The sequence below is a fragment of the Schistocerca piceifrons genome, chromosome 3, assembly GCF_021461385.2.
Source record: "Schistocerca piceifrons isolate TAMUIC-IGC-003096 chromosome 3, iqSchPice1.1, whole genome shotgun sequence".
NCBI lineage: Eukaryota > Metazoa > Arthropoda > Insecta > Orthoptera > Acrididae > Schistocerca > Schistocerca piceifrons.
In genome coordinates, this window is record NC_060140.1 from 216,684,182 (window position 1) to 216,711,229 (window position 27,048).

Genomic DNA, 27,048 nt, shown 5'->3' on the forward strand with positions numbered 1-27,048 from the left:
CACTTCACAAGATGGTAACTCAGACTAGTGGCAGTCTAACGAATGACGAATGATAATCTGCAGAAGCTACCTAACGTCCGATAACCAATGCAACGGTGGAACACCACGCCAAAGCCGGAACCGGCGGTCAGCGCAACGTGCTCAGAATGCAGTGTTTAGAACGTCCGAAAGGAAAAAGGAACTACTACTACCAGAGTAGAAGAAACACCAACCGACCCACAAATCAAGGAAACTGTCAAAACTACACACCTTACCGGACAGCAGCGGCAAGGCGAGGAAACGTACACTGCCGTTACATACACTAACCTCCAGGGCAGGTAACTGGGGCGTTAGCGGCCACCAGGCAGGAAAAATACCGCTGGTTGAACTTAACAAATTGTAACACATAGAATGCAGCAATTAGTAACAAGAGGTCGAGGAAAGCTAATGAGATCCGCCTTCCCCAAGCACTCCACTCGCTGTTCTTCGTCTCGGCGACACTGCGAACAGCAACACGAACTCAAGTCAATGGAGAATTGCGAGATGTCACGATGGTGGAGGTTTCACTGCTAGGATTAAAATCCACTCAACTTAAAAGCTTGTTGGATCAGGTTGACGACTAGGTCGTGTGCCCTCGCGACCACAGCCCTTCCATATGGCAGTGCATGCGTGCCGCCAGCGGCCCCGGCGTGTTCCCGCACTGCGCTCTTGGCTCTTCCGGAGTTCCCAACCGAACTGCCCACTCACACGACCCGAAAGCACAACGACTTCACCCCAAAGATAGGGCCACAGTTACTACATATCGATAACGCCGATGCTGGCACTAGCCGACAGGCAACAATTGCGAAACCAAGTGGCGGCAGTCAACACAAGAAGAAAACAAACAACCGCAACCATGTCAATTAAACGATACAGCCTGGACTCCAACAGAGGACAGAAATCTACAACAGCACCAATGCAAGCCGCAGCACGGCTCACTGTAATTTAACCTGAATCTGTGCATAAAATGCACCATTATAAAAGAAACAAAATTTCATTGATGTCAACGCTATCTCCGTACAAGGCTAAGATAGTTTTACTCTCGTACTGCTTTCAGGTTCCGGGGGGTACACTTTCTCTAAACTGGCAGTTTTATTTTTATTCGTTCGGCTTAGAAATAAGACAAACTCATTCACATAAAAAATAATCCGGATGAGGTTTCAGTTGAACGATGGTATATAAAAAACTTCCTTTCACTTATCGCGCTTGTTTTACCTAATTTAGTCTTGGAAAATTTCACAAATCTAACAACAAAACTACTGAATTTTGCATCAAGAGATAGTAACGTGGGTACGTACGAGGAGTATTCATAACGTTTCGACTATCACCTCAAAAAGTCAAACCGCAACCATGAAATTTGGTGACGCTGCAAGCCCTTCTACACGTATTCGCGTTCAATGTGATACACTTCTCCTATAGACGCCTGACTTGGAGAAGACCTTGATTGTAGAAGTCTTCGTTTTGGCTCTTCACGAAATGTTGCAACTCGAAAATTATCTCTTCAACATTCTGGAATAGCGTCACACGTCATGTCTCTGGCGTCCGAGGAAATCAGAACAACTGACTGGGTACCATGTCAGGAGAATATGGGGAAAGAGGCAAAATGTGACATATGAACGAAGTAGCATGTGTGGCTGTATGTTGTGCAGAATGTGTAGGAAAAACACCCCCTTGGGCAGTTTCCGTGACTCTTCCTCTTGAAAACCTTCATACCTTGGTTCAGGGACTTCGGTAGCACGCTCCTGTGACACCTTGCCCATTAGGTCCACACTTTGGTTGTACCAAAAAACACCCAGCATCATACTACCTGACGATGGTTGGGCCTTCGGCTGTTTCTGTGGTGACGAATCCACACGTTTCCACTGATTTCTTCGTTTCTTTGCTTCGGAGTCATACTGATACACGCTACACTCGTCCATGGTGATAAGGGGACTGAAAAAGTCACCTGAATTGGTCTGGCACAGTTCCAACATTTCCACTGCTGTGTTGGATCAGCGAGCTTCTTGAATGAATGCGAGCAGTGATGAAACCCAGTGGTTTGCCACCTATGCCATGTTCAAAGTTACGATAAGTTATTTGAAATTGGACCATCACTGATTTCCACTTCTTCCACTATCGCCTTGATATTGGTGCTCAAGCCTTTGAGCACCAAGACCTTTCCACAAAGGAATGCTCTGCTACTTCGTTCTTCGTAGTTCAGACTTGTCTGACTATATTGGAAGCATTTGAGTCACTTACCCATTGCAATGTTGTCGTGCCTTGGTGCTGCACATTTGCATCAAATGCAAAAATCTAATTCTCGCACGACAACGCATTTTGTAGATGGGCTGGGCCATTTTCCTATGGCTCCTCTAGCGGTGTGCTATGGTAATGTGGCACGCGGATTTCAGTGTGTACCAGGACTCCACACAGGTACCTGCATACGTATGAAAAAGAAATTACGTAACTTAATGTTCTCTAAATAATACCGAGCGAGGTGGCGCAGTGGTTAGCACACTGGACTCGCATTCGGGAGGACGACGGTTCAATCCCGTCTCCAGCCATCCTGATTTAGGTTTTCCGTGATTTCCCTAAATCGTTTCAGGCAAATGCCGGGATGGTTCCTTTGAAAGGGCACGGCCGATTTCCTTCCCAATCCTTCCCTAACCCGAGCTTGCGCTCCGTCTCTAATGACCTCGTTGTCGACGAGACGTTAAACACTAACCACCACCACCACAACCTAAATAATAGTCAAAACTTTGTGACAACCCACCATGAGTGAGAGATTGCTTACACAGCGGGCTTCCATACAAACCCCATGGACCGTCAGGGATAAATACATCTGCTTATCGCTTAATCTTCACATTATACAGTCCATCGTACAACCAGAAGATTGTATAAGAATGTCTGTTGCGCCTTCTTTTCCTCGATAATGTATTCGATTGGTGCACAGGTTCGCAGCGTTTTTCCATAAGTGCAATAAATACAAGAGATACACATAACAGACTTTAGTTATCAATAGTACACTACTGGCCATTAAAATTGCTACACAACAAAGATGACGTGCTACAGACGCGAAATTTAAGCAACAGGAAGAAGATGCTGTGATATGCAAATGATTAGCTTTTCAGAGTATTCACACAAGGTTGGCGCCGGTGGCGACACCTACAACGTGCTGACATGAGCAAAGTTTCCAACCGATTTCTCATACACAAACAGCAGTTGACCGGCGTTGCCTGGTGAAACGTTGTTGTGATGCCTCGTGTGAGGAGGAGAAATGCGTACCATCACGTTTCGGACTTTGATAAAGGTCGGGTTGTAGCAAACCGCGATTGCGGTTTATCGTATCGCGACATTGCTGCTCGCGTTAGTCAAGATCTAATGACTGTTAGCAGAATATGGAATCGGTGGGTTCAGGAGGGTTATACGGAACGCCGTTCTGGATCCCAACGGCCTCGTATCACTAGCAGTCGAGATGACAGGCATCTTATCTGCATGGCTGTAACGGATCGTGCAGCCACGTCTCGATCACCGAGTCAACAGATGCGGACGTTTGCAAGAGAAGAACCATCTGCACGAACAGTTCGACGACGTTTGCAGCAGCATGGGCTATCAGCTCGGAGACCATGGCTGCGGTTACCCTTGACGCTGCATCACAGACAGGAGCGCCTGCTATGGTGTACTCAACGACGAACCTGGGTGCACGAACTGCAAAACGTCATTTTTTCGGGTGAATCCAGGTTAGGTTTACAGCATCATGATGGTCGCATCCGTGTTTGGCGACATCACGATGAACGCACATTGGAAGCGTGTATTCGTCATCGTCATACTGGCATATCACCCAGCGTGATGGTATGGGGTGCCATTGGTTACACGTCGCGGTCACCTCTTTTTCGCATTGACGGCACTTTGAACAGTGGACGTTACATTTCAGATGTGTTACGACCCGTGAGTCTACCCTTCATTCTATCCCTATGAAACCCTACATTTCAACAGTATAATGCACGACCGCATGTTGCCGGTCCTGTACAGGCCTTTCTGGATACAGAAAGTGTTCGACTGCTGCCCTGGCCAGCACATTCTCCAGATCTCTCACCAATTGAAAATATCTGGTCACATCACTACTCCTGATGAACTGTGGTATCGTGTTGAAGCTGCATGGGTAGCTGTACCCGTACACGCCATCCAAGCTCTGTTTGACTCAATGCCCAGGCGTATTAAGGCCGTTATTGCGGCCAGAGGTGGTTGTTCTGGGTGCTGATTTGTCAGGATATATGCGCCAAAATTGCGTGAAAATGTAATCACATGTCAGTTCTAGTATAATATATTTGTCCAATGAATACCCGTTCATTATCTGCATTTCTTCTTGGTGTAGCAATTGTAATGGCCAGTAGTGTATATCCTCCTTCACTATTCACAACAGTCTACCAACGCTGGTGTAACTTTGTGAACTGTAGAAATCACCTGGTTTTGGATGGATTTCATGGGCGCCCAACGGCGAGGTCATCACCGTCGCGGTTTTGAGGCGGTGAACTCCTCGAGCCTTGTTCGGAGAACATTTTCTCCGGCAAGAAAGTTCCTTGAAAGTTGTTTGATAGAGAGCGGAAACGTTGAAAATCCGAGGGCGGAAGATCAGGTGACTAACGTGTGTGCTGGCTTCCCTACTCAACGCCTGTAGTGTGTTTATTTTCAATCTAGCAGAATGCGGGCGGGCAGTATCGTGGAGTAACATCACTTCACGCAGTCTTCCTGGTCGGTGTTCTTGGATAGCAACTGCGAGACATCTCAGTTGTTGATAGTATATGTCAGCAGTCATGGTAACACCTCATGGAAGCGATTCGTAGTAGACCAACCAGTCTCTATTGCGCCATATCCGTAACATTATCTTTTGTGGATGCGCGCAGGTCTTTGTATAGGGAGCTGGTGCTTTGTTTGTGCTCAACCATTCCGTTCTTTTGCTCACGTTACCATAAAGGCACCATTTCTCACCAGTAATGATACAGGATAGGAATGGTCGGTGTTGTTCATAAGCCAATTGAGGACGAGCAAGCAGACATACATATATGACCACAAGCTGATTTTTGTACCCACACACTCGATTTTTGAAACTCCACATGTCATAGAGTGATGGAACGATCACTGTGCATCACATTTTCCAGTTCTCGAGTAAACTGACGTGGATCATTGTGGATCAATGCGTTTCAATGGTCTTCATCAAACCCCGGAGATCTTCCTCAAAATGGTGGGTCACTAATGTCAAAACTATCCTCATTAAAACGAGAAAACCATTTTCTTGCCGTGCTCTGTCCAACGGCATTTTCCCCGTACACGCTGTAAATGTCTCTAACTGCCTCCTCCAGTGTCTCTCCTCTTTTGAACTCAAACTGAAGAATAGGTCGGAAATGCTCCTATTTCTCCACTTGGCACTCAATTTTCTAACGTTCACAACTCCACTCACTATCTCCAAATTACAAAATGACAATATGAGAAGTGAAATAGCAACAGTGAACTATAAATGAAGAATGGCAATCGATAAACAAGCCCATAGCAAACGGAATACCAACATGCAAAAGAGGAACAATAAGAATTTATGCACCGACCTAATATCAGAGTTATAATTGCTGCCGTAATGTGGTAGGTAGCAGGGTCTGCCATCAGCAATTGTATAATCTGAATGTCAGATGTAGCATCTATGTAAGAAGATGACAGCTGTGTGATACGTACAACGTACACCAACAAATAAATTGTGCCTGTTCCAGAGATGACGTACTGGAACAAGCGGCTGGACAATCTCCAGCACATCTACGAGCAGCTGAGGGACGAGCGAGTGCGCAAGATGGCGGTCATCCTGGAGCGCACGGACAGCGCCTACTTCCCCTGCTTCAAGACCATCTTCAGGAACATCGTCGCAGGTCAGTCAGCAGCAGAAGCAGCAGCAATGCTCCATTTTCTGAGGACGCCCTAGAGCAACCAGTTTAACCGATGTACAAGTTATAGTCTACTTCTAGCAGTACAACACACTGAGGTGACAAAAGTCATGGGACAGTGATATTCGCATAGACAGATGGCGGTGGCATCGCATACACAAGGTACAAAAGGGTTCTACATTGACAGAGCTGTCATCTGTACTCGGGTGGTTCATGTGAAAAGCTTTCCGACGTGAGTATGGCCGCGCGACGGGAAGTAACAGACTATCAATGTAGAGTGATAGTTGGAGTTACAGTCATGCTCATAAATTAAGGATAATGCTGATACATGGTGAAACAACGCTCTGGTGGGCGGTTTGCGGGTTTAAATCACCTCGGGGTATGACCATGCGGTGCATCTGACGTGCGGTCATCGCACGGTGGCGCTGGCAGCAGTCCACACACGCAGAGGTGTGTTGGTGCATGTCAGAGTACTTTGCAGCGAGTAAGTGTGCAAACGTTTTCAGATGTGCTAATGGTGACTGTTGAACCCTAAAATTACTACTGGTTCACCAAAGGTTATTAACCTCAATAAATACACAAAATGTAAAGTGGAAGTACGTGCCAAGGAATAACTGGTGAAATTACACACAATTTTCAGTAACGCTTTTTATTCAAATTTGGTGCAAGACTTTACGATATTAAAAAAAACAACAAGCATTTAACAAATAAGTGACAATTTACGATAGGAAAGGACTTTTAAATTATTATAAAAAAATTCACGCCAGTAAAAGGCAAGTACAGGCAAGCAATTTAACGTACACAACGCGACGCTGTATAATATTTCAAGCTCAGCTAAATTACAGGTGAATTGCGCTCTATTCATTAAATGGCGCAGAATCAAACTTGTCTGCAACATATAAAGCCAATCCTGTTTACAAAAGTTCACAAAATAGAAATACCAAATCCCATGAGTCATGCACACGGGGGGACACTCACAATTAATAACATTAACATTTCCAAAATATATAAAAAAACAAATTTTACAAATTTCTGCCAGTTAACTTACGGCAAACACACACGCTCGCCAGGTAGGACTTGTGAACTTTACAACATTCTCCTTTCAAGGCAACAATTTCTACCCGTAATGAAATGGCGAACATTTGCATGGCAAGTAAACACACTAATAACCAACTACCTGTATAAAACACATAAGCACGTTGAGTAAAAGCCTTAAAAGCCATTGAATTGGAAAAACACACAACAGTCTTTGCTGACTAGAAACAATATCAAAAATCCACTACGGCGTACATTAACAACCTTGCTTAATTATAGCCAAATATACATGAACACAAATTTACGTAAGTTACAGCTTCCAGATGAGCAGGAATTCGTTATGCAATTGCCTCGTTCTTACCACGAGGCAAAAGGAATTTTTCTTTTTTCTTACAAGGGAACCTCCCCATCGCACCCCCCTCAGATTTAGTTGTAAGTTGGCACAGTGGATAGGGCTTGAAAAACTGAACACAGATCGATCGAGAAAACAGGAAGAAGTTGTGTGGAACTATGAAAAAATAAGCAAAATATACAAACCGGGTAGTCCATGTGCAAGATAGGCAATATTAGGAAAAGGTGAACAGTGGAGCGCCGTGGTCCCGTGGTTTGCGTGAGCAGCTGCGGAACGAAAGGTCCTTGGTTCAAGCCTTCCCTCGAGTGAAAATTTTAATTTTTTATTTTCGGTTTACATGACAAACTCTTATGTTTTCATCACTTTCTTGGGAGTGACTATCACATCCACAAGAAAACCTAAATCGGGCAAGGTAGAAGAACCTTTTTACCCATTCGCGAAGTGTATGAGTTAGGTGGGTCGACAACATATTCCTGTCGTGTGACGCACATGCCGTCACCAGTGTCGTATAGAATAAATCGGACGTGTTTTCCTGTGGAGAATCGGTTGACCTATGACCTTGCGATCAAATGTTTTCGGTTCCCATTGGAGAGGCACGTCCTAATCGCACAGTACTGCGGTGCGGTCGCAAAACACAGACACTAAACTTATTACAGTGAACAGAGACGTCAATGAACGAACGGACAGATCATTTGCGAAAATAAAGAAAGTAAAATTTTCACTCGAGAGAAGACTTGAACCCAGGACCTTTCGTTTCGCAGCTGCTCACGCTACCCATGAGACCACGGCGCTCCTGAGTTCACACTATCCTTGATGTTTCCTATATTACGCATGGACTATTCAGTTTGTGTATTTTGCTTATTTTTTCATAGGTCCACACAACTTCTTCCTGTTTTCTCGATTGATCTGTGTTCAGTTTTTCAAGGCCTATCCACTGTGCCATCTTATAACTAAATGTGAGGGGGGTGCGATGGGGAGGTTGCCTTGTTAGAGTACCTTTTACACGTGACTCTAGTAATACCAGTTATGGCAGGCGAGAGAATGGATCAGGTCTTAGTGCCTTGCATTTTAAACAGTACAGTCATTGGTGCCTTAGACTTTCACAGACATGGCAGAGGCTAACAGTCGAATAAACCCGTAGGTAAGCTGTAAGGAGAAAGAAGCAATCCGAACCACAGATTTACTCTGACTCCCCCACCCCCCTTTCGTCCTCAAAAGGGGACAAACGGACCACCCTTTCTAATATTACCATCCTCCCGCGGGTGGGCAGACGAGAATGAATGGCGGGAAACCCCCAAAAAATACGGCTGGTATAATTAACAAGAATAAGTAAATAGAATTCAATTAAACTTCATAAAATCTGTTAACAGTCAATACTCACCTTCTGGTGCGTTATACGACTCCCAGGACTGAACCAACGCAGCACCTCCAAATACTCTGCCGAGTCGCCTGCTGCCAGCCGTTTCAACGGACGCAGGAAGGCGCACTGATTTTCAGAACCTCCTCGCCGGTCGACAGCATACGGCCGAACTGCAAATTAGACCCCTCTCGGACCCATGTTCAGGAAGATTCCATTCGCGACTAGCAGTTAACGCTCCATACCACGGAGCCGCTGCTCGCGTCGCTTACGCTGATGCCGCGGTCTGCGTGCTGTCCCCCTAGCACCGCCCGAGAAGTTGCTTCTTCATGCCCCGACAGCCGACTCTCACGAGAGCCCATACAGCCACTTCTTAAACCCACGCGAACATGGATGTGTGTGATGTCCTTAGGTTTAAGTAGTTCTAAGTTTTAGGGGACTGATGATCTCAGCAGTTAAGTCCCCATAGTGCTCAGAGCCATTTCAATTGCGACAACGGCGCCACCGCCAGAAAACGGAGGGTGACTGCTTCACGCATAATAAGAGCGGAGACATCAACATGCCTCTTGGACGATCGAAGAGTGGGCCAATGTTGTTTTCACAGATGAGTGCTATTTGGTCTGGAGAATGATACTCGATGGAGTCGCATCTGGAGGGAATGTGGAACACCGTTTATGGATCAAAACATTGTTGAAAGAGGCCGATATCAAGGAGGGTCCCTAATAGTGTGGGCAGCGATTATTTTTACACTCAAACCCCTCTTCATGAAATTGTAAGGGTCAATCGGCAAGATTTAAATGCTGTCATGTATCGTGACGAGATCTTGAGACCTTATTTGGGTTGTTGTGAAGTTCTGCGGGCCCAGACAACGTACTGAAGATTGCTGATGAACGATAATGCTCGACCTCATAGAGTAGGGAGATGGCTTGCATCACTTCAGCATCCACCAACCGCTCTCGAAGACTGCGAGCGGCCCTGCAGGAAGATTGGGCGTTATTGACCCAACATGAGACTGATGACATCATTCACGGCATGCCCCGTCGTATTGTTGCCAGAGGCGGTCACACGCGATACTGAGCACGTTAACCAGTTGTCGGATTGTGTGCGCAAATCCGTTAAGTTGTAAAAAACCAAGAACATTTTTTCTACCGTTATGCATGTTGCAGTTATTTACGTTCTGTATTCTTTACATTGTTTCTACATTACTATCGCCGGCCGGTGTGGCCGTGCGGTTCTAGGCACTTCAGTCTGGAACTGCGTGACCACTACGGTCGCAGGTTCGAATCCTGCCTCGGGCATGGATGTGTGTGATGTCCTTAGGTTAGTTAGGTTTAAGTAGTTCTAAGTTCTAGGGGACTGCTGACCACAGCTGTTAAGTCCCATAGTGCTCAGAGCCATTACCATCTACATTACTATCACCTGTTTATACTGTTTTGTGGCAAAATAAAAGCAGCCTTCCTAAATTTCCGTCTGTTGCTTTAATTTTGGACCAGTGTATGTCAAACATTTCTATCATTTTCTAACCATTTTCACAATTAAAGGTTAATTTTGTGTAAACTAATTTATAAATACCTTGTTGAACCGTGAATTTACTTTCAAAACTTTTTCTTAAGAATTTACTTTATTTACTAGCGATTCATCAAGAACATTAACACATTTAATCACACTATGTGAGCGTGGAAGTAGTTGCCAGTGGGTAACTGATGAAAACAAATTACATTTCTTTCAACAAATGGAAATTTTATTCCTAAAAGCTTTTTTTTGTTTTTAAACAGATTTAAAATTATAATCAGAAAGCACCCTCTAAATATCAAGTTACAATTTATTCAGAGGCAGAAAGAACAAATTTTTGACAGTATGAGCTTTTGGGCTGAGAACCTTGGCGCTCCCTTTTGACACGGCCGTAGTCACGATCGCTCACAACAACCTCTGAAAGACTACACTGATGCAAATCTGCAACACACCAGATTACTTTAAACTAAAAATTTTAACAACTCACACAAGCACTTAGACTATGCAACCCGTAGGAGGGATGGAAATGGTACAAAACACTAACATTAAAAGATTAACTTGCCACCGAAGGTGCAGCTTGATTTTAAAAAGAAGATCTTACGGTGGAAGGGTGGCAACTTAATATACTAAAATGACCATTTAAATAAAAACCCATGAAATGCAGTCTTACATAAAATATACAAGGTTGGCCAAACATGCTCTACATTACACATATGCCGCCTTCCAGGATGATAGGCAAGATAAAAACATATTTCAGGAATTCGGCCGTTACACTTCAAGCAATAAATTCGTTAACACCGAATCCGACAAACATGACAGAGGCAGCTAGTGACGTACGGCCGACCGACAGACAGACACTAACTGTCTAACAAGTGCGGACGGGATAAAGACGAGCAAGCTGGGGACGAGAAACTGACCAAGAAAACAAGTAGAATTTAACAAGTAAATGAAACAACATGTCACGAATCTCTTAGCTTCTAACAAACTGCGATTTCTGGCGAAGACCTGGCGCAGCACCCCCAAATCGCTCTCCCGAACCGTACGCTGCCAGCCGCTTCAACGGACGCAGGAAGGCGCGCCGATCTCCCGTCTCACGGCGTCGCAGCTCGCACCGGCCAGACCGATGTCGTGGGTTGGCTCCTGTTGCTCTCGTGCGGGCCGCGAAGCCACTACCCCCTCGCTATACGGCGCGGCCCACTGGACTGATGTGGCGATCTCAGATGCACCCACGCTCAAGACGGACAAGTCATCTTGTGTCCCAGTGCGCGACCGACCAACTGATCGATCCAACCGCCAATGACTATTGCCTGAACAAACTCTAGCAGACTGGCGGTCTAACACATACTAGCACTCCGGACGACAGACGGACGCTGACTGCCCCACACTGACCCGGCTGACCAACTGACCAGACTCCCTGCCTAGCGAGCTCATAGCGCCCCTTAAATGCACGTGAACAGGCAACCTTTCCCCTCTCCCACCAGAGGGAGACACCAAAGCTGCGATTGCTCAGCGGCGCCACCGCCAGAAACGGAGGGCGACTGCTTCACACTACGCCCTGCGGCGCGCTCTTCAAAAAAGCAATTTTTACCACGGCTCACTCGTAGAAAGAAGGTTCAAATCGAAGTACGTTGGAGTAGTTATTCAGATATGAAAAGACTTGCACAGGATAGACCAGTGTGGAGACATGCATCAAAGCAGTCTTCGAACTGTTGAGTACAACATCAGTTCCAGTATTTAAACTACACTAACGTGCTTAGCATCATTTCAGACTACGACCGTTTCAAAAACTAAGACGTTCGGCGCTTTGGTGGTTGCAGCGCTGGCGGAGGCGAAGGACATCGTGCTGTATCTGAAGCCGTTGCAGAAGCACTTCACGGCGCTGGAGGAGACGGACTTCTCGGAGGTGCAGCCGCTGCTCAAGCCGCTGATGCACGTCGTCTGCCTGGTGTGGGCCAACTCCCGCTACTACTGCAACTCTGCCAAGATCATCGTGCTGCTCAAGCAGATCTGCAACCTCCTCATACAGCAGGTGCGTCGCCTGCCCTACTGCTCTCGAGTTCCGAGTGGCGACCTCAAGTGCGGTGAAGAGCGGGGTGTTTTCATATGTAGTAAAGTGAAAGCAAGTTTGATAACTCATTATTGCAGTCCTAGTTGCGATTTAATACAAATACACTGTGAACAGGCTGAACAGATCTGCAGATACCAGTAACTGCCGAAACCGGTAATCAACTGCATTACATCGCAATACACTGTGGTGTCTCTCTAATATGTCTTCCCTAAAACGTTTAGTCCACAAATGATTACGGAACCGTCAGTGAATATACATAAAACATGGGAGACAGAACTAACTGGTAATACCGCATTCGTTACTTGGAAATAACGTGTGTATTGAGTTAACGTAAAAGTGCCACCATGGAAAAGTATGCTTCTCAAAATAAAACATTTATGTTGAAACAAACTATTATTTTTTTCCTTTATTGATTTTCGATTCCCCCCGAAGGGGGCGGCCTGGCAACAGCTTAGTACGCCGCTTTTCAGCCTACAGAATTGTTAAAACATAAGAAGAAGATAATAAACAATAAAAGTAGGCGATAAAACGGTGACTTAAATTGTAAAATGGCCGAAAATTGTGGAAGTTAAAACATAAAACAAATGGTTCACAATGCTAATAAAACACACAGGAAGCAGACAGGTAAAATAGTAGGCAGACAATTTAAAAAAACCACGGCGACAGTCTGGTTTCTGTTCGTAAGAGATATAAAAAAATCACACCTAGCAACAGTGTGTTTTCTGTTCGCAACACTTCGGAAAAGACTCGCAACACTTAACACTAACTTAAAACACTGCACTAAAAAGTCGAGACGACGATGACACACCACAGCTAAGGGCAGATGGGGGGGGGGGGGACCTCGACAGATGAGGGGAGAAAATGGGGGAGGAGAGGAAAAACGAAGTTTGGGGGGGGGGGGGGGAACCGATAGAGGGAGAGACTCATAAGGGGGGTGCAGGGCAGACGCGAGACGGAGTGGGGAAAGGCAGAGGAGGGAAGAGCAAAAGGACTCGGGGGAGAGAAGGGAGGCAGAGAGAGGGTAAAGGGGTAAAAAGGATGGAAGGAGGAAAGCCCAGGAAAAGGACAGAGGAAGGGAGGGGGAGATAAGGATCAGAGTTGATAGAAGGGATAAATGGAGGGAGAGAGGGCATCATCTGGGAGGGAGCATCGATGGAAGCCACCTTGGGAAAGGAGATGAAGGGTGTAGAGGTGGAGGGTAGGGGGGATACAATGGTGAAGGTGCGGCAGAGGGGGTTGGAGAGGAGAGGAGCAACCAGTGGATGAGGAGGACCAAGGCGACGGGACGTGTAGAGGACGCGGATATGTTCGAGGAAAAGGAGCAGATGGGGGAAAGGAATCAGGTCATAACCTATTATTTACATTTTATTTCTTTTGTAGATAACTGTGATGCCTAAAACAATTAGACGAAAAACGTTTGGATAAAAAATGAAATAAAATTCCATTCCAAAATCTTTGTAATAGCAGTTCTTATCTACAATATGTGAGAAGCATTCAATATGTAAGGCAACACTTTTTTTCTCGGCAGATTTCGATTGAAAAATGCTGAATTTGGTGCAGGACATCGTCGAATATTCTCGCTTCAGCCCCTATAGTTTCATTAAGTTCCGTTAGATGGTGGCACTGTAAGCAGCCTTCAAATGGCATCTGTGACATAGGTGCGTTCTAAGCGGAGAGCTGTCATTGAGTTTATTTTGACGGAAAATCAAAGCATCGCAGATATTCATGTCTGCAGAATGTCTACAGAGACCTGGCGGTGAACAAAAGCACGGTGAGTCGTTGGACGAGTAGTCTCTCATCATCGCAACAAGTTCGCGCAAACTTGTCCGATCTCTCGCGTGCCTAATGGCCACAAACAGATATGAATCTTGCACTGTTGGAACGTGCAGACACTCTCATTCGAGGTGATCGCCGGGTCATAAGCATCTCGCTACACAACTGGACGTCTCTGCTAGTAGGCCTCACACAACTCTGTACGCCGGAGAGGAGCTCACAAAATTTCATTGGGCTGGTCTTCCTCTTCCATCCTACCGACTGGATCTCACGCCTTCCTATTTCAACGTGTTTGGCCCAATGAAGGATGCACTGCACGGGAAGCAGAAGTTGGATGATAGGAGGTTATCGATGCAGCAAGTCGTTGTCTCCGACATCCACTAGTAGATCGGTACCATGCTGACATCTGGACTCTTCCGGTAAGGTAGCGTGAAGCCGTTGCATTGAACGGAGATTATGTTGAAAAATAGTATTTTGTAGCCAAAAGAGAGGGGAATATTATGCTCTATTGGAATCTTGAATAAAACCGACCTGCTTTCAGAAAAAAATATGTTGCGTTACTTATTGAACGCCCTCGTATACAGCATAAAAGCGGAACGTTTGCGATAGAGCGAGGTAGCACAGCAGTTTAGGGCAGTGGCGTTGAAGTTCACTTTCCGTCATTCTGGTTCAAGTTTTTCTGGTTTCCCTGGATCACTAGAGGCGAATTCCAAGACAGTTTCTTACAGAAGGTCACAGTCAACTTTCTTCTCCAATCCTGCTCAAATCAATTTCCGTCTCCATCCGTGAGCAAACTGAAAGGTGTCCAAAGATTTCAGTGACAAAATTATTCAGACGGTCCAGCATACTACACTGAGTAGTTTGAGATAAGGAAGAAATGCACGGAAATGAATATTTGAGGCGGTAATAGGTCTTCAATAAGCAGCGGATGTGAGGCATGTATTTGCAAGGTGTTTCACAAAAATATCTGCCCCATTCTGGATCTACATCTACACCATGCTCATAAATTAAGGATAATGATGATACATGGTGAATCAACGCTCTGGTGGGCGGTTTACGGGTTTAAATCACCTCGGGGTATGACCATGCGGTGCATTTGACCTTGGGTCGTCACACACCACAAGAAGACCTATATCTCACATTGTGCCCGTAGACGGCCACGGAGTACTGCTGGTAGCGTTCCTCGGGACCTTACCACAGCCACTGGAACTGTTGTCTCCAGACACACAGTCTACAGACGACTGAATAGATGTGGTTTATTCGCCCCCAGAGACCTGCAAGGCGCATTACACTGACGATGACGCCTGGTCACAGGAGAGCCCCTGATGCCTGATGTCAAGAACACAGTACACAGTCATTGGAACTGTGGTCCCAGGTTATGATCACGGACTAGTCCAAGTATAGTCTGAACAGTGATTCTCGCCGGGTATTCATCTGGCGTGAACCAGGAACCAGATATCATCCCCTTAATGTCCTTGAAAGAGACCTGTATGGAGGTCGTGGTTTGATGGTGTGGGGTAGGATTATGATTGGTCCACTTACATCCCTGCATGTCTTTGACAGAGAATCTGTAACAGGTCAGGTGTATCGGGATGTCATTTTGCACCAGTATGTCCACCTTTTCAGGGGTGTTGTGGGTCCCACGTTCCTGCTGATAACGCACGACCCCACCGAGCTGCCATCGTGGAGGAGGCGAATGGAGTGGCCTCCCTGTTCTCCAGACCTAAACCTCATCGAGCACGTCTGGTGTGCTCTGGCTCTTCGTATCTTCAAACCCCTACGAGAGGCACTGGTGCAAGAATGGGAGGCTATACCCCAGCAGCTGCTCGACCACTTGATCCAGAGTATGTCAACCCATTGTGCGGCATGTGTAAGTGTGCATGGTAGTCATATCCCATATCGATGTTGGGGTACACGCGCAGGAAACAGTGGCGTTTTGTAACACATGTGTTTCGGGACGATTTTCTCAACTTACCACCAATACTGTGGACTTATAGATCTGTGTCGTGTGTGTTCCCTATGTGCCTATGCTGTTAGCGCCAGTTTTGTATAGTGCCACGTTGTGTGGCACCACATTCTGCAATTATCCTTAATTTATGAGTGTGAGTATACATACGAACACCACAAGCCAGTGTACGGTGCGTGGTGGACGGTACCCCTGTACCACAGCTAGTCGTTCCCTCTCCTGTTCCACTCTCAGACAGAGCGAGGGAGAAGCGACTGTCTATATGCCTCCAGATGAGCCCTGATTTCTCGTATCTCATCTTTGTGGTCCAATGCGAAATGCATGTTACCGGCAGTAGGATCCCTCTGCAGGCAGCTTCTCTAAACTCTGTCAGTTTTGTTCATCGATATGAATGTTTCTTCCCTCCAGGGAATCCCACTTTGACTCCCAAAGTACCTGGTGATCAAAAAGTCAATATAAATTTGAAAACTGAATAAATCACGGAATAATGTAGATAGAGGTACAAATTGACACCCATGCTTGGAATGACATGGGGTTTTATTAGAATCAAAACAATACAAAAGTTCAAAAAATGTCCGACAGATGGCGCTTCATCTGATCAGAATAGCAATAATTAGCATAACAAAGTAAGACAAAGCAAAGATGATATTCTTTACAGGAAATGCTCAATATGTCCACCACCATTACTCAACAGTTGCTGTAGTGGAGGAATAATGTTGTGAACAGCACTGTAAAGCATGTCCGGAGTTATGGTGAGGCATTGGCGTCGGATGTTGTCTTTCAGCATCCCTAGAGTTGTCGGTCGATCACGATACACTTGCGACTTCAGGTAACCCCAAAGCCAATAATCGCACGGACTGAGGTCCAGGGACCTGGGAGGGCAAGCATGACGAAAGTGACGGCTGAGCACCCGATCATCACCAAACGACGCGCGCAAGAGATCTTTCACGTGTCTAGCAATATGGGGTGGTTCTAATAAAATCCCATGTGTGTCAATTTTTACCTCTCTATCTACATTATTCCGTCGTTTATTAAGTTTTCAAATTTATACTGACTTTTTGATCACCCGGTATATCCGTGACGCCTGCATGCTGATCGAACTTACTGGTAATAAATCTACCAGCTCGCCTCTCAAATGTTCTGATGTCTTCTTTCAATCTGACCTGGGGCGGGTCCCAAGTCGAGCAGTTCTCAAGGATAAGCCGCATTAGCGTCCTCTATGCGGTTTCCTTTACAGATGAACTACACTTTCCTAAAATTCTCCCAATAAACTGAAGTCGACCATTCGTCTTCGCTACCACAGTCGCCACATCCATTTCATACCGCTTCGCAACGTTAGGCTCAGATATTTAAATGACGTGACTGTGTCAAGCAGACACTACTAATGCCGCACTCTAACTTAACAGATTTATTTTTCCTACTCCGTCACATTAATTTACATTTTTCTACATTACGAACCAAGTGCCATTCATCACATCAACTAGAAATTTTGTCTAGGTCATCTTCTATCAACCTACAGTCACTTATTTTCGACACCATCCTGTACACCACAGAATTGATGTTAATAACGGCAAGCTAAAAGAAAGATAATACACAGCACACACACCACACACACACACACACACACACACACACACACACACAAAAGGGCCCAAAGTATGAGGAGAAAATGAAATGAAATTTCTGGAGTTGAGAGGATATGCATTGTTATTTCAGTGATTACAAAGTCGAGTCAAATTTTCCCGTATGACACCACGATGGTCATCTGGGGTAGTGATGAACCACGATTCATCGCTGAACATAGTGTGACACCATTAATCAGCAGTCACAGCACCACTCCCATCGCTGCCGTTCGTGTTGTGGTTCTAACGGCACCCTAAGCGTGGGGTGGTAATTCGCTAGTCTGGCTACTGCTACTCTCCAACCAATAGTATGGGATGATATCGAATGTTGCAGAGAGTCAGTTACATGTTCTCGGATGGTAGGCACATAGGTGAAGCGATAATGATGTGTCTGGTGCGATTCTCCTTTACGATGGTCAGATATGGCCAGCTGGAAGCTAGACGGCGAGTATACCTGCCCTCACGTTCTCATTCAGTCCAGCATCAGACCAGGGCCACTGTAACATCCGAATTCCGCATAAATCTGAACATTACACGGTTCAAATATCTGGCCAAACAGAGACCCACAATGAGGCCCATTTCAAATACTGTCAACTGCTGATAACGCTGTTTGATACGAATACGTGTCATCTCTGTGTCCTTCACAGTTCTCACTCAACCTTTGATGTTTTTTTTTTCCTTTATTGATTTTCGATTCCCTCCCACCTGGGAAGGGTCGGCTGACAGCAGCTTAATAAGCTGCTCTACAGCCGAGCGAAAAATTAAACAAACAGTGGAGAGAGAACAAATAATAAAAAAGGCGATAAAACGGTGACGTTGTTAATAACAGTAAAATGGTGGAAAGTTGCGGAACTTAAAATACAAAAACACGGCATTGACGATGGGGATGAAGACACACAGGAAGGAGACATGCAAAATTATAAAACAGGGCGACAGTCTGGTTTCTGTTCGCATGAGATAAAAACGCAACTAGCGACAGTGTGGTGGCTGTTTGTAACACTGACAGTGGACGCACAACACTGAACACTCACTTAAAACAGCACTGTAAAGGCGACACGGTGGCAGATGGGAAGGGGGAGGGGCACGGACCGATGAAGGAGAAAAATGGGGGGGGGGGGAGGAGGAGAGGAAAGGAAAAAAAGGGGCGAGCAGATGGAGAGAGAAGACAGAGAAAAAATGGGGGCTCGGCAAATGCGAGGAGGAGTGGGAAAGTCAGTGGAGGGAAGAGCAAACGGACTCAGGGAAAGAAGGGAGGCAGAGAGAGGCTAGGTGGGGAAAAGACAGGAGCATCAGAGTTGATAGGAGGGATAAATGGAGGGAGAGAGGGCCTCATCTGGGAGGGGGAGTGAACGAAAGCCACCTTGGGAAAGGAGATGAAGGCTGTAGAGGTGGAGGGTAGGGGGGACACAACGGTGAAGGTGGGGCAGATGGTGGGGTTTGGAGAGGAGAGGAGCAACCAGGGGATGGGGGGATCAAGGTGGCAGGAGGTGTAGAGGATGCGGATATGTTCGAAGTATAGGAGCAGTTGGGGGAAAGGAATCAGGTCGTAGAGGATCCACGTGGGGGACCTATCTTTGATGCTGTACACGCCCCATATATACCCTATCAGACCTGGTGACAACACTAACGCCCTCTGGTGGTATCTGTTCTACCTCTCTCAGAGAAGTACAGCGTTACTCATTTACATACCCATCGATAGTGTGTACGTGCATGACATTAGCTTGACATAGTTGAGCATATTTGGGATTGCTTTCAACGTGCTGTTCAGAAGATATCTCCACCCCATCGTACTCTTACGGATTTATGGACAGCTCTGCAGGATTCATGGTGTCAGTTCCCTCCAGCACTACTTCAGACATTAGTCGAGTCCATGCCACATTGTGCTGTGATACTTCTGCGTGCTCAAGGGGACCCTACACGATATTAGGCAGGTGTACCAGTTTCTTTGGCTCTTTAGTGTATAAACAAATGTGCTTAAGTGATAAGTGGATGTTTCGTTACGTTTCCTTTCGAATTGTTGTCTAATAATTCTACCTGCGTCACATTTAATTCAATCACTCAAGAAGAAATGCATGAATCAAACTTCTGAACTGAAACCGTCGTAGAACGGAAACTGTACGTTTTCGGACAAGGGGTCCTATTCAAAATATTATGTTCTCACTCTCCTCTACAAGTTCTAGAAGTTTGTAACGGGAATTTCCGAACACACTTATAATATAATTACATAAAAGTAGCGTATACTTCATAAAAAAAATGCTCTGCACCAGCTAACGACTACCTCAAAAAATCAGAGAACAATTTAGAAAAATGAAACTTGTTACGTTTATTAAGTGCATCTTGCATAAGACCATAATCATATTTAACTTTTTTGTCGTTTCTCCAAACTTGGAATAAACACGCTTTCCACTTCTGCACCAAGTTGAAATGCACAAAAAATCCCACACAGATACTAAACAAATAATTGACAAACATGAATGTTATTAATATTTTGAAAATACACAACGTGCTTCTTATTAGATGGTTTCGGCGTGAATTAACCGTGGGCTATAAGCTCTATTTCACACTTCAGGAAAGGCTGGACTTTCAACATACTGAATTTTATTGCCGTTTACCGAAACACTTCATTGTTTTCGACACTGCTTAGCTGCAAACTATTTCCCAATGGAGTTTCTTTATTTACTCGGTAGTACAGTACACGCGTTCTGGGGCAGAGGGCAGTACACCAACCATTAGACATTCCACCTGAAAGTTCTGTTCTGTTTATATATTAATGAAATCTTTGTTATTTGGAAGTACTGCTTTCAAAAAGAAACGATGAAAACAGTGTACCCACCAATCATACCAAAGAAACTTCAGAAAGGTTTGACACCTAATGATAGCATACTTTCTTTCTTCTAGGCCAAAAAGTACCTCGATCCGGCTTCGATATTCCAGTCTGATGTTGATGAAGCCAAACAGAGGATACAGGAGTGCATTGGCACACTCAAGTTCTTTAGGTAAGTTTTCCACAATTGCAATTTTATTTTGAAATTTCTCATGAAAATGCGATTGATTTTCAATTATTCACGTATTATCAGCAAAGCTGTAATTGGTTACTGCACAGACATACCGCATTTCATACTAAAATATGGGAGTACAGTAACTCACAAGGGAAGTGTCCAATCTGATAGATCGAAAAGTGCCCTGAAATTTTTTATGCGGGTAGAATACACGGAAAGAAACACAATTTTAGAAATATAACAGCCAAGTTTGCCAAATTCCCAGCTCTCCAAGCAGTTGGAGAAGTGTACACCTCTGCCGAAGCTGTAGCAACAGCGCATGTGCAACACGGCGGACACATATCCTTGATTGAAAGTAGAGCGGTAAACATGTAACACATGGTACAACGCGATATTAATTTGTAAAGCGAATTTCAGTTTCCGTTGATAGTTTGTCTAAGGCAGTTGTTTTCAACTACTATTGGCTCAAATTTGCAATTCACGTGGTAATAATAATAATTAGTAGCTGCCTTTGTGGTATCGCCAAGTGTTCACAATGAAGATAGAATTGAATGAATTTGCTTTGTGATTTCTTCATATACTTGTATGCTTGTAATAGCATCTGTCTTTGTGCAGCTTCCAGAATTTCACAGTAATGTCAAATCCAGTTAATGCTTTCAACTTTGCAAAGATAAAATATGAAGAACGTGGTATGCAGTCGAAATCACCTATTTCTCCTGAAGACCTACACAGGTGTTATTTATTAGTTAATTTCTTGGACATTCATTAGAACGATGTCGACATTTCGTTAGATATTTTGGAAACATTAGAGGAAACAGGAAGTAACAAACAATTCCACGAACTGTGGTTCAAATGATGATTGTCGTTCTAATTAAAGTTCAGAGCAAACAGAATATTTTCCGGGCCGAAAGAAAGTATGACAGTAATAGGTTTCAGAGACGAAGAAAATGCTGTAAACTTTTTGGAGCAATGAAAGAGGAAGAACAATCTTAAGCTCAAGCAGTGTGCAAAGTTGGCTTTGTTTCATAGAATCTGAATATAAATTGTATAAATGGTAGAAAGACTTAGACGAAATACGAAATATGTGCCAAAACTAAGCTCACAAAAGTGCGAAAGAAAAAGTATTTGAAAGGTTTAGAACAGCTCGTGAGAGTCAATATACCTTACCGAGGGAGATCTGAATTGCAGGTAAGATGAACATTACTGATTTCCAGGCTTCTTTCAGGAAATTATACAGAAAAGGAAGTCACAAAATTACGAAGTTTACTTCAAGTAAACGACAGGAGAGAAGTCATTAATAGCCGTGCGGAGTGGTCGCGTGGTTAGAGGCGTCATGTCACGGATTGTGCGGCCACTCCCGCCGGAGGTTCGAGTCCTCCCTCGGGCGTAGGTGTGTGTGTTGTTCTTAGCATAAGTTAGTTTTAGTTTAAGTAGTGTGTAAGTCTAGGGACCGATGAGCTCAGCAGTTTGATCCCTTAGGAATTCACACACATTAGAACATGTTGAAGTCATTAATAGTTAGTACTATAGAGAAATTCGAACCCGATGTGAAGACGAAGCTTCTTGTGCATATCGCACTTTAATGTTTCGAGAAATCTGGCTACCTTGTTGGCCGAGGCAGGAATTGGCGAGCACGAAGACAAACAGTAGAAACACTCACTGTTTGCGGGTTGGTATTATCTTGCTGAAATGTAAGCCCAGGATGGCTTACCACGAAGGGCAACAAAACGGGACGTAGAATATCGTCGACGTACTGTTGTGCTTCAAGGGTGCCACAGATGACAATCAAATGGATCCTGCTATGAAAAGAAATGACCCGCCAGACTCCTAGCTAGTGGGACGTGTGGCGGGCGACTGTCAGTTTGGTATCCCACCCTTGCCCAGGGCGTCTCCAGACGTGTCTTCGGTCTGGAATTTCACTGACCGGAGTAAAATTGTTTTCAGTAATGAGCACCTCTTCGAACTGAGCCCCGATGACATGTAAAGAGGTGTCTGGAGTCGGTGCAATGACGATGAAACTCACGTGTATTGATGATCGCATCTCACTTCAAAACCCAGCTGCATACTGCAGTGATGCGACATGGTAACATCTGGGTACATATGGTTAACTCCTACGGAAATAATATTTTGTGGAATCATTAATTTTAACTGGCACAGTAATGTTGTTGTTGTGGTCTTCAGTCCTGAGACTGGTTTGATGCAGCTCTCCATGCTGCTCTATCCTGTGCAAGCTTCTTCATCTCCCAGTACTTACTGCAACCTACATCCTTCTGAATCTGCTTAGTGTATTCATCTCTTGGTCTCCTTCTATGATTTTTACCCTCCACGCTGCCCTCCAATGCTAAATTTGTGATCCCTTGATTCCTCAGAACATGGCCTAGCAACCGGTCCGTTCTTCTTGTCAAGTTGTGCCACAAACTCCTCTTCTCCCCTATTCTATTCAATACCTCTTCATTAGGTCATTGATCTACCCATCTAATCTTCACCGTTCTTCTGTAGCACCACATTTCGAAAGCTTGTATTCTCTTCTTGTCCAAACTATTTATCGTCCATGTTTCACTTCCATACATGGCTACACTCCATACAAATACTTTCAGAAACGACTTCCTGACACTTATATCTATACTCGATGTTAACAAATTTCTCTTCTTCAGAAACGCTTTCCTTGCCATTGCCAGTCTACATTTTATATCCTCACTACTTCGACCATCATCAGTAATTTTGCTCCCCAAATAGCAAAACTCCTTTACTTCTTTAAGCGTCTCATTTCCCAATCTAACTCCCTCAGCATCACCCGATTTAATTCGACTACATTCCATTATCCTCGTTTTGCTTTTGTTGATGTTCATCTTATATCCTCCTTTCAATTCCGCTCGGCTGCTCTTCCGGGTCCTTTGCTGTCTCTGACAGAATTACAATGTCATCGGCCAACCTCAAAGTTTTTATTTCTTCTCCGTGGATGTTAATTCCTCCTCTAAATTTTTCTTTTGTTTCCTTTACTGCTTGCTCAATATACAGATTGAATAAAATCGGGGAGAGGCTACAACCCTGTCTCACTCCCTTCCCAACCACTGCTTCCCTTTCATGCCCCTCGACTCTTATAACTGCCATCTAGTTTCTGTACAAATTGCAAATAGCCTTTCGCTCCCTGTATTTTACCCCTGCCACCTTTAGAATTTGAAAGAAAGTAATCCAGTAATATCTAGCTGTAATTTTCAAAAAAAAAAAAAAATTCAAATGGTTCTGAGCGCTATGGGACTTAGCATCTGAGGTCATCAGTCCCCTAGAACTTAGAACTACTTAAACCTAACCAACCTAAGGACATCGCACACATCCATGCCCGAGGCAGGAACTAAAAAGGTCTAATAATCTCATGTCCGGAAATGCATGATTTCCTTGCTAGAGACCACTTATTCAATCATACGTTGTTACAAAGAATGCCGTCTAATACAGCGTCAAAGGCAGCATTAATACGCTGCTCCACTGTCTCCACATCTGGAATGGGATCTGCATACGCAATATTTTTGAGATGGCCCCATAACCAGAAATCGCACGGGTTGAGATCCAGTGAACTGGACCTCCTCATACGATCCCTTGACCAGGGAAGACACGACTGAGATGCGTCCGAACGTTATCGGCGAAATGAGCTGGAGCACTATCATGTAGCAGCCACATAACCTTTCTAATTGTCAATGGCACTTCTTCCACCAGGGGAGGAAAAGTCACCCACAAGAAACGCCTATAGTTCCGGCCTGTTAGGCGACGTAGAAGGAAGACTAGTTCCAAAATACGGTCGCCAATCATCCCCGCTCACACATTCCGGTTGCACCGACGCTGATGATTCACTGTCATCATGCCGTGGGGGTTCTGCTTACTGTCCAGAAGATTGTTATGAAAGCTGAACTACCACCCGTAAAGGTGGCATCTGTGAGTAGGATGGATGACACAAATCCCGGTATCGTGGTTGCCTGGTGAAGAAACCAGTGACAAAACTAAAATCTGGTTTCGCAGGAAAGAGCGGATCAGGTTTGTGGAAAGTGGCCAAGGTCAATTACTGTTAGTTATACAAGAACACCCAACTTTATTCCTCAAACCAATGCACAGTCTTTCTTTAAAACAACTAAGATCAATTCACGGCTGAGGGCCCAGGTAACTTCTCCAAAATAAGTTTAAATGATTCCTTCTAAAACACCAGGATTTAAAGTAACGGCTGAAGGCCTTACTTAAGTAAAATTGCAATATCTTCTCGGCTAAAGGCCGAAATAATATTTCAGATCAGCTAAGGAAATTCTTTAAAGACCAAGCATTTACAAATTTCGGCTAAAGTGCATATTAAGGAAAATTCAAATTAATTCTTCGGCTGAAAGCCAAAAAAAAAAAATTATTTTTTCTTCTTACATAATAAAAGAGAGGCTTTAAAGATAAGCCTTTACACAATACAACAGAAAAACATCTTAAGAAAACTTGAAGTATCTTGTTGGCTGAAGGCCCAAACAATTAATCTGGAATAATTAAAGAGCACCTTAAGATAAACATTTACAATCACGGCTGAAGGCCTTTTCAAGAATTCAAGATAATTAAAGAGAAACAGACAAGGATTTATATATTAAAGCAACAGATTCCGAAAGAAACGCGGGTGAAGGCCTAAATACAAAGCAACAAGAATTTTAAATAAAACACGGATGAAGGTCTGGTCTTAAAACTGTTGCCATGAAGTTCGGCTGAAAGCCTTATACTAAACATAAAACAGACAATATCAATACACAGCTGAAGGCCTGGCACAGTACCTGCGACCAAATAAAATGACAATCACAAACAATAAACAGTGGTACTCAGAAGTGTTCCAAGGGTCAGCCTGTGGAGGAAACTCTAACAACAGCATAGGCGAGACAGGTAGCCAAGCGTAACACTAAAGAATCGGATGGCAACACGACCTAGGGAAGGTCGAAGAACCAACCAACAGCCTAATCAATTCCCTTCCACCAGACACACTCACTGCTCTATTTCAACCGACTGACTGACTGCTCCAGTACGCAGACAGCATTCATCTGCTCAGTGGAAATCACAAAAGCTACACACGGTTCCACGTAAACACACTTACACAAGAACGCGAACAATCGTAAAAGCAATTACTGTGGAACAACAAGGACGAATCAGTTCGACACACAGAGAGTTTCCAGAAGCGGTCGGCGAACAAATACAAGTCGTCCGATGAGGCGACAGACCGAACGACCAACCCAGGTCGTTCCCACTGAAGTTACGTGTATCAGCAACGGTCGAGTGAGTCTTGGCTGTCCGAAGCTGACTGCAGCTCCGACCCAACTCAACTCGATGTCCGTTCGGAACCCGAAGACACGACGACCCGGGCACACTGGCTCGGACTCATCCATGCAGAGGTAACTCTGGCCCATTGGCCACGACATCTCTGCACAAGAAAGGAACGGACCCACGTCCGGTACGATGACCAATTGACGAGGCCCAGAAATGGTCAAAAGACCAAATACACGTCGCCCGATGAGACGACCAACCGAACGACCAACCACCGGTCGTCCCGCTCCAATCTCCTTCCGTCGGACAGTTCATGCGTGTCGCCAGCGGTCGGCCAGCACTGGCTGTCCGCACCTCACTGGAGCCCCGTCCCTGACTGCTGCGTTCCGACTGCTGCGTCTAGAATGCACTGCTGGTCCGTCCGCAACTGAGCTCCCAACTGAACTCCAGACACTAGCGGTCGCTCCAGAGATAGTACGACAGTGCAATTATCGATAAGCGCTGCTGCTGCCACTCACGGGCAGGTAAGGCAGGAAGTTAGTGACGCCAGTAAATGGAATAAGAAAACGAGGCGGCAGTACGGTAAGAGAAGATGACAAACAATAAACGGGATGAACACGAGCCGTGCACGGCTCAAAAACTGCTCCTGATGTGGAAAGTATGACGCTAGTAAGGCCTGCGCACGCTGTAAGTAATGAGGGTAGCAACAATTGTCATAGAGAATGTTCCACACGGTTGTCTTGCATACCCTGTACTGGCGGGCCAACTGCCTGGTACTGACACGGCGATCACTTTGCACAATATCAATCACATTTTCCTCCAAGTCTGGTGCCCGAACATTTGGAGTGCGTCCTTCATGATTTCCTGCTTCTTGAACCGAGGTCTCAGACAAACGGCGAAACACTGTTACAAACATTGAAAGCTGTGGTTGCTGTCGGCGAGGATAGGTCTTTGCTGTTCGTCACCTTTCTGGAAGTAAACACCGCCGCGTGGTATTAGCCGTGCGGTCTAGGGCGCTGCAGTCATGGACTGTACGGTTGGTCCCAGCGGAGGTTTGAGTCCTCCCTCCGGCATGAGTGTGTGTGTTTGTCCTTAGGATAATTTAGGTTAAATAGCGTGTAAGCTTAGGGACTGATGACCTTAGCAGTCCCATAAGATTTCACACACATTTG

At 45.0% G+C, this 27,048-nt stretch overlaps 1 protein-coding gene across 1 annotated transcript in view; it reads left to right on the forward strand.

Annotated features, from left to right (window-relative positions):
• The window catches only part of LOC124787768 (dynein beta chain, ciliary-like), an 834,683-nt gene that overhangs the window by 142,851 nt on the left and 664,784 nt on the right, over positions 1-27,048 (forward strand). The window contains exons 6-8 of the mRNA XM_047254657.1: positions 5,757-5,909; positions 11,998-12,209; positions 20,508-20,605. Of these exons, the coding sequence (XP_047110613.1) occupies positions 5,757-5,909; positions 11,998-12,209; positions 20,508-20,605 (463 nt within the window). The remainder of the gene's footprint in view (positions 1-5,756; positions 5,910-11,997; positions 12,210-20,507; positions 20,606-27,048) is intronic.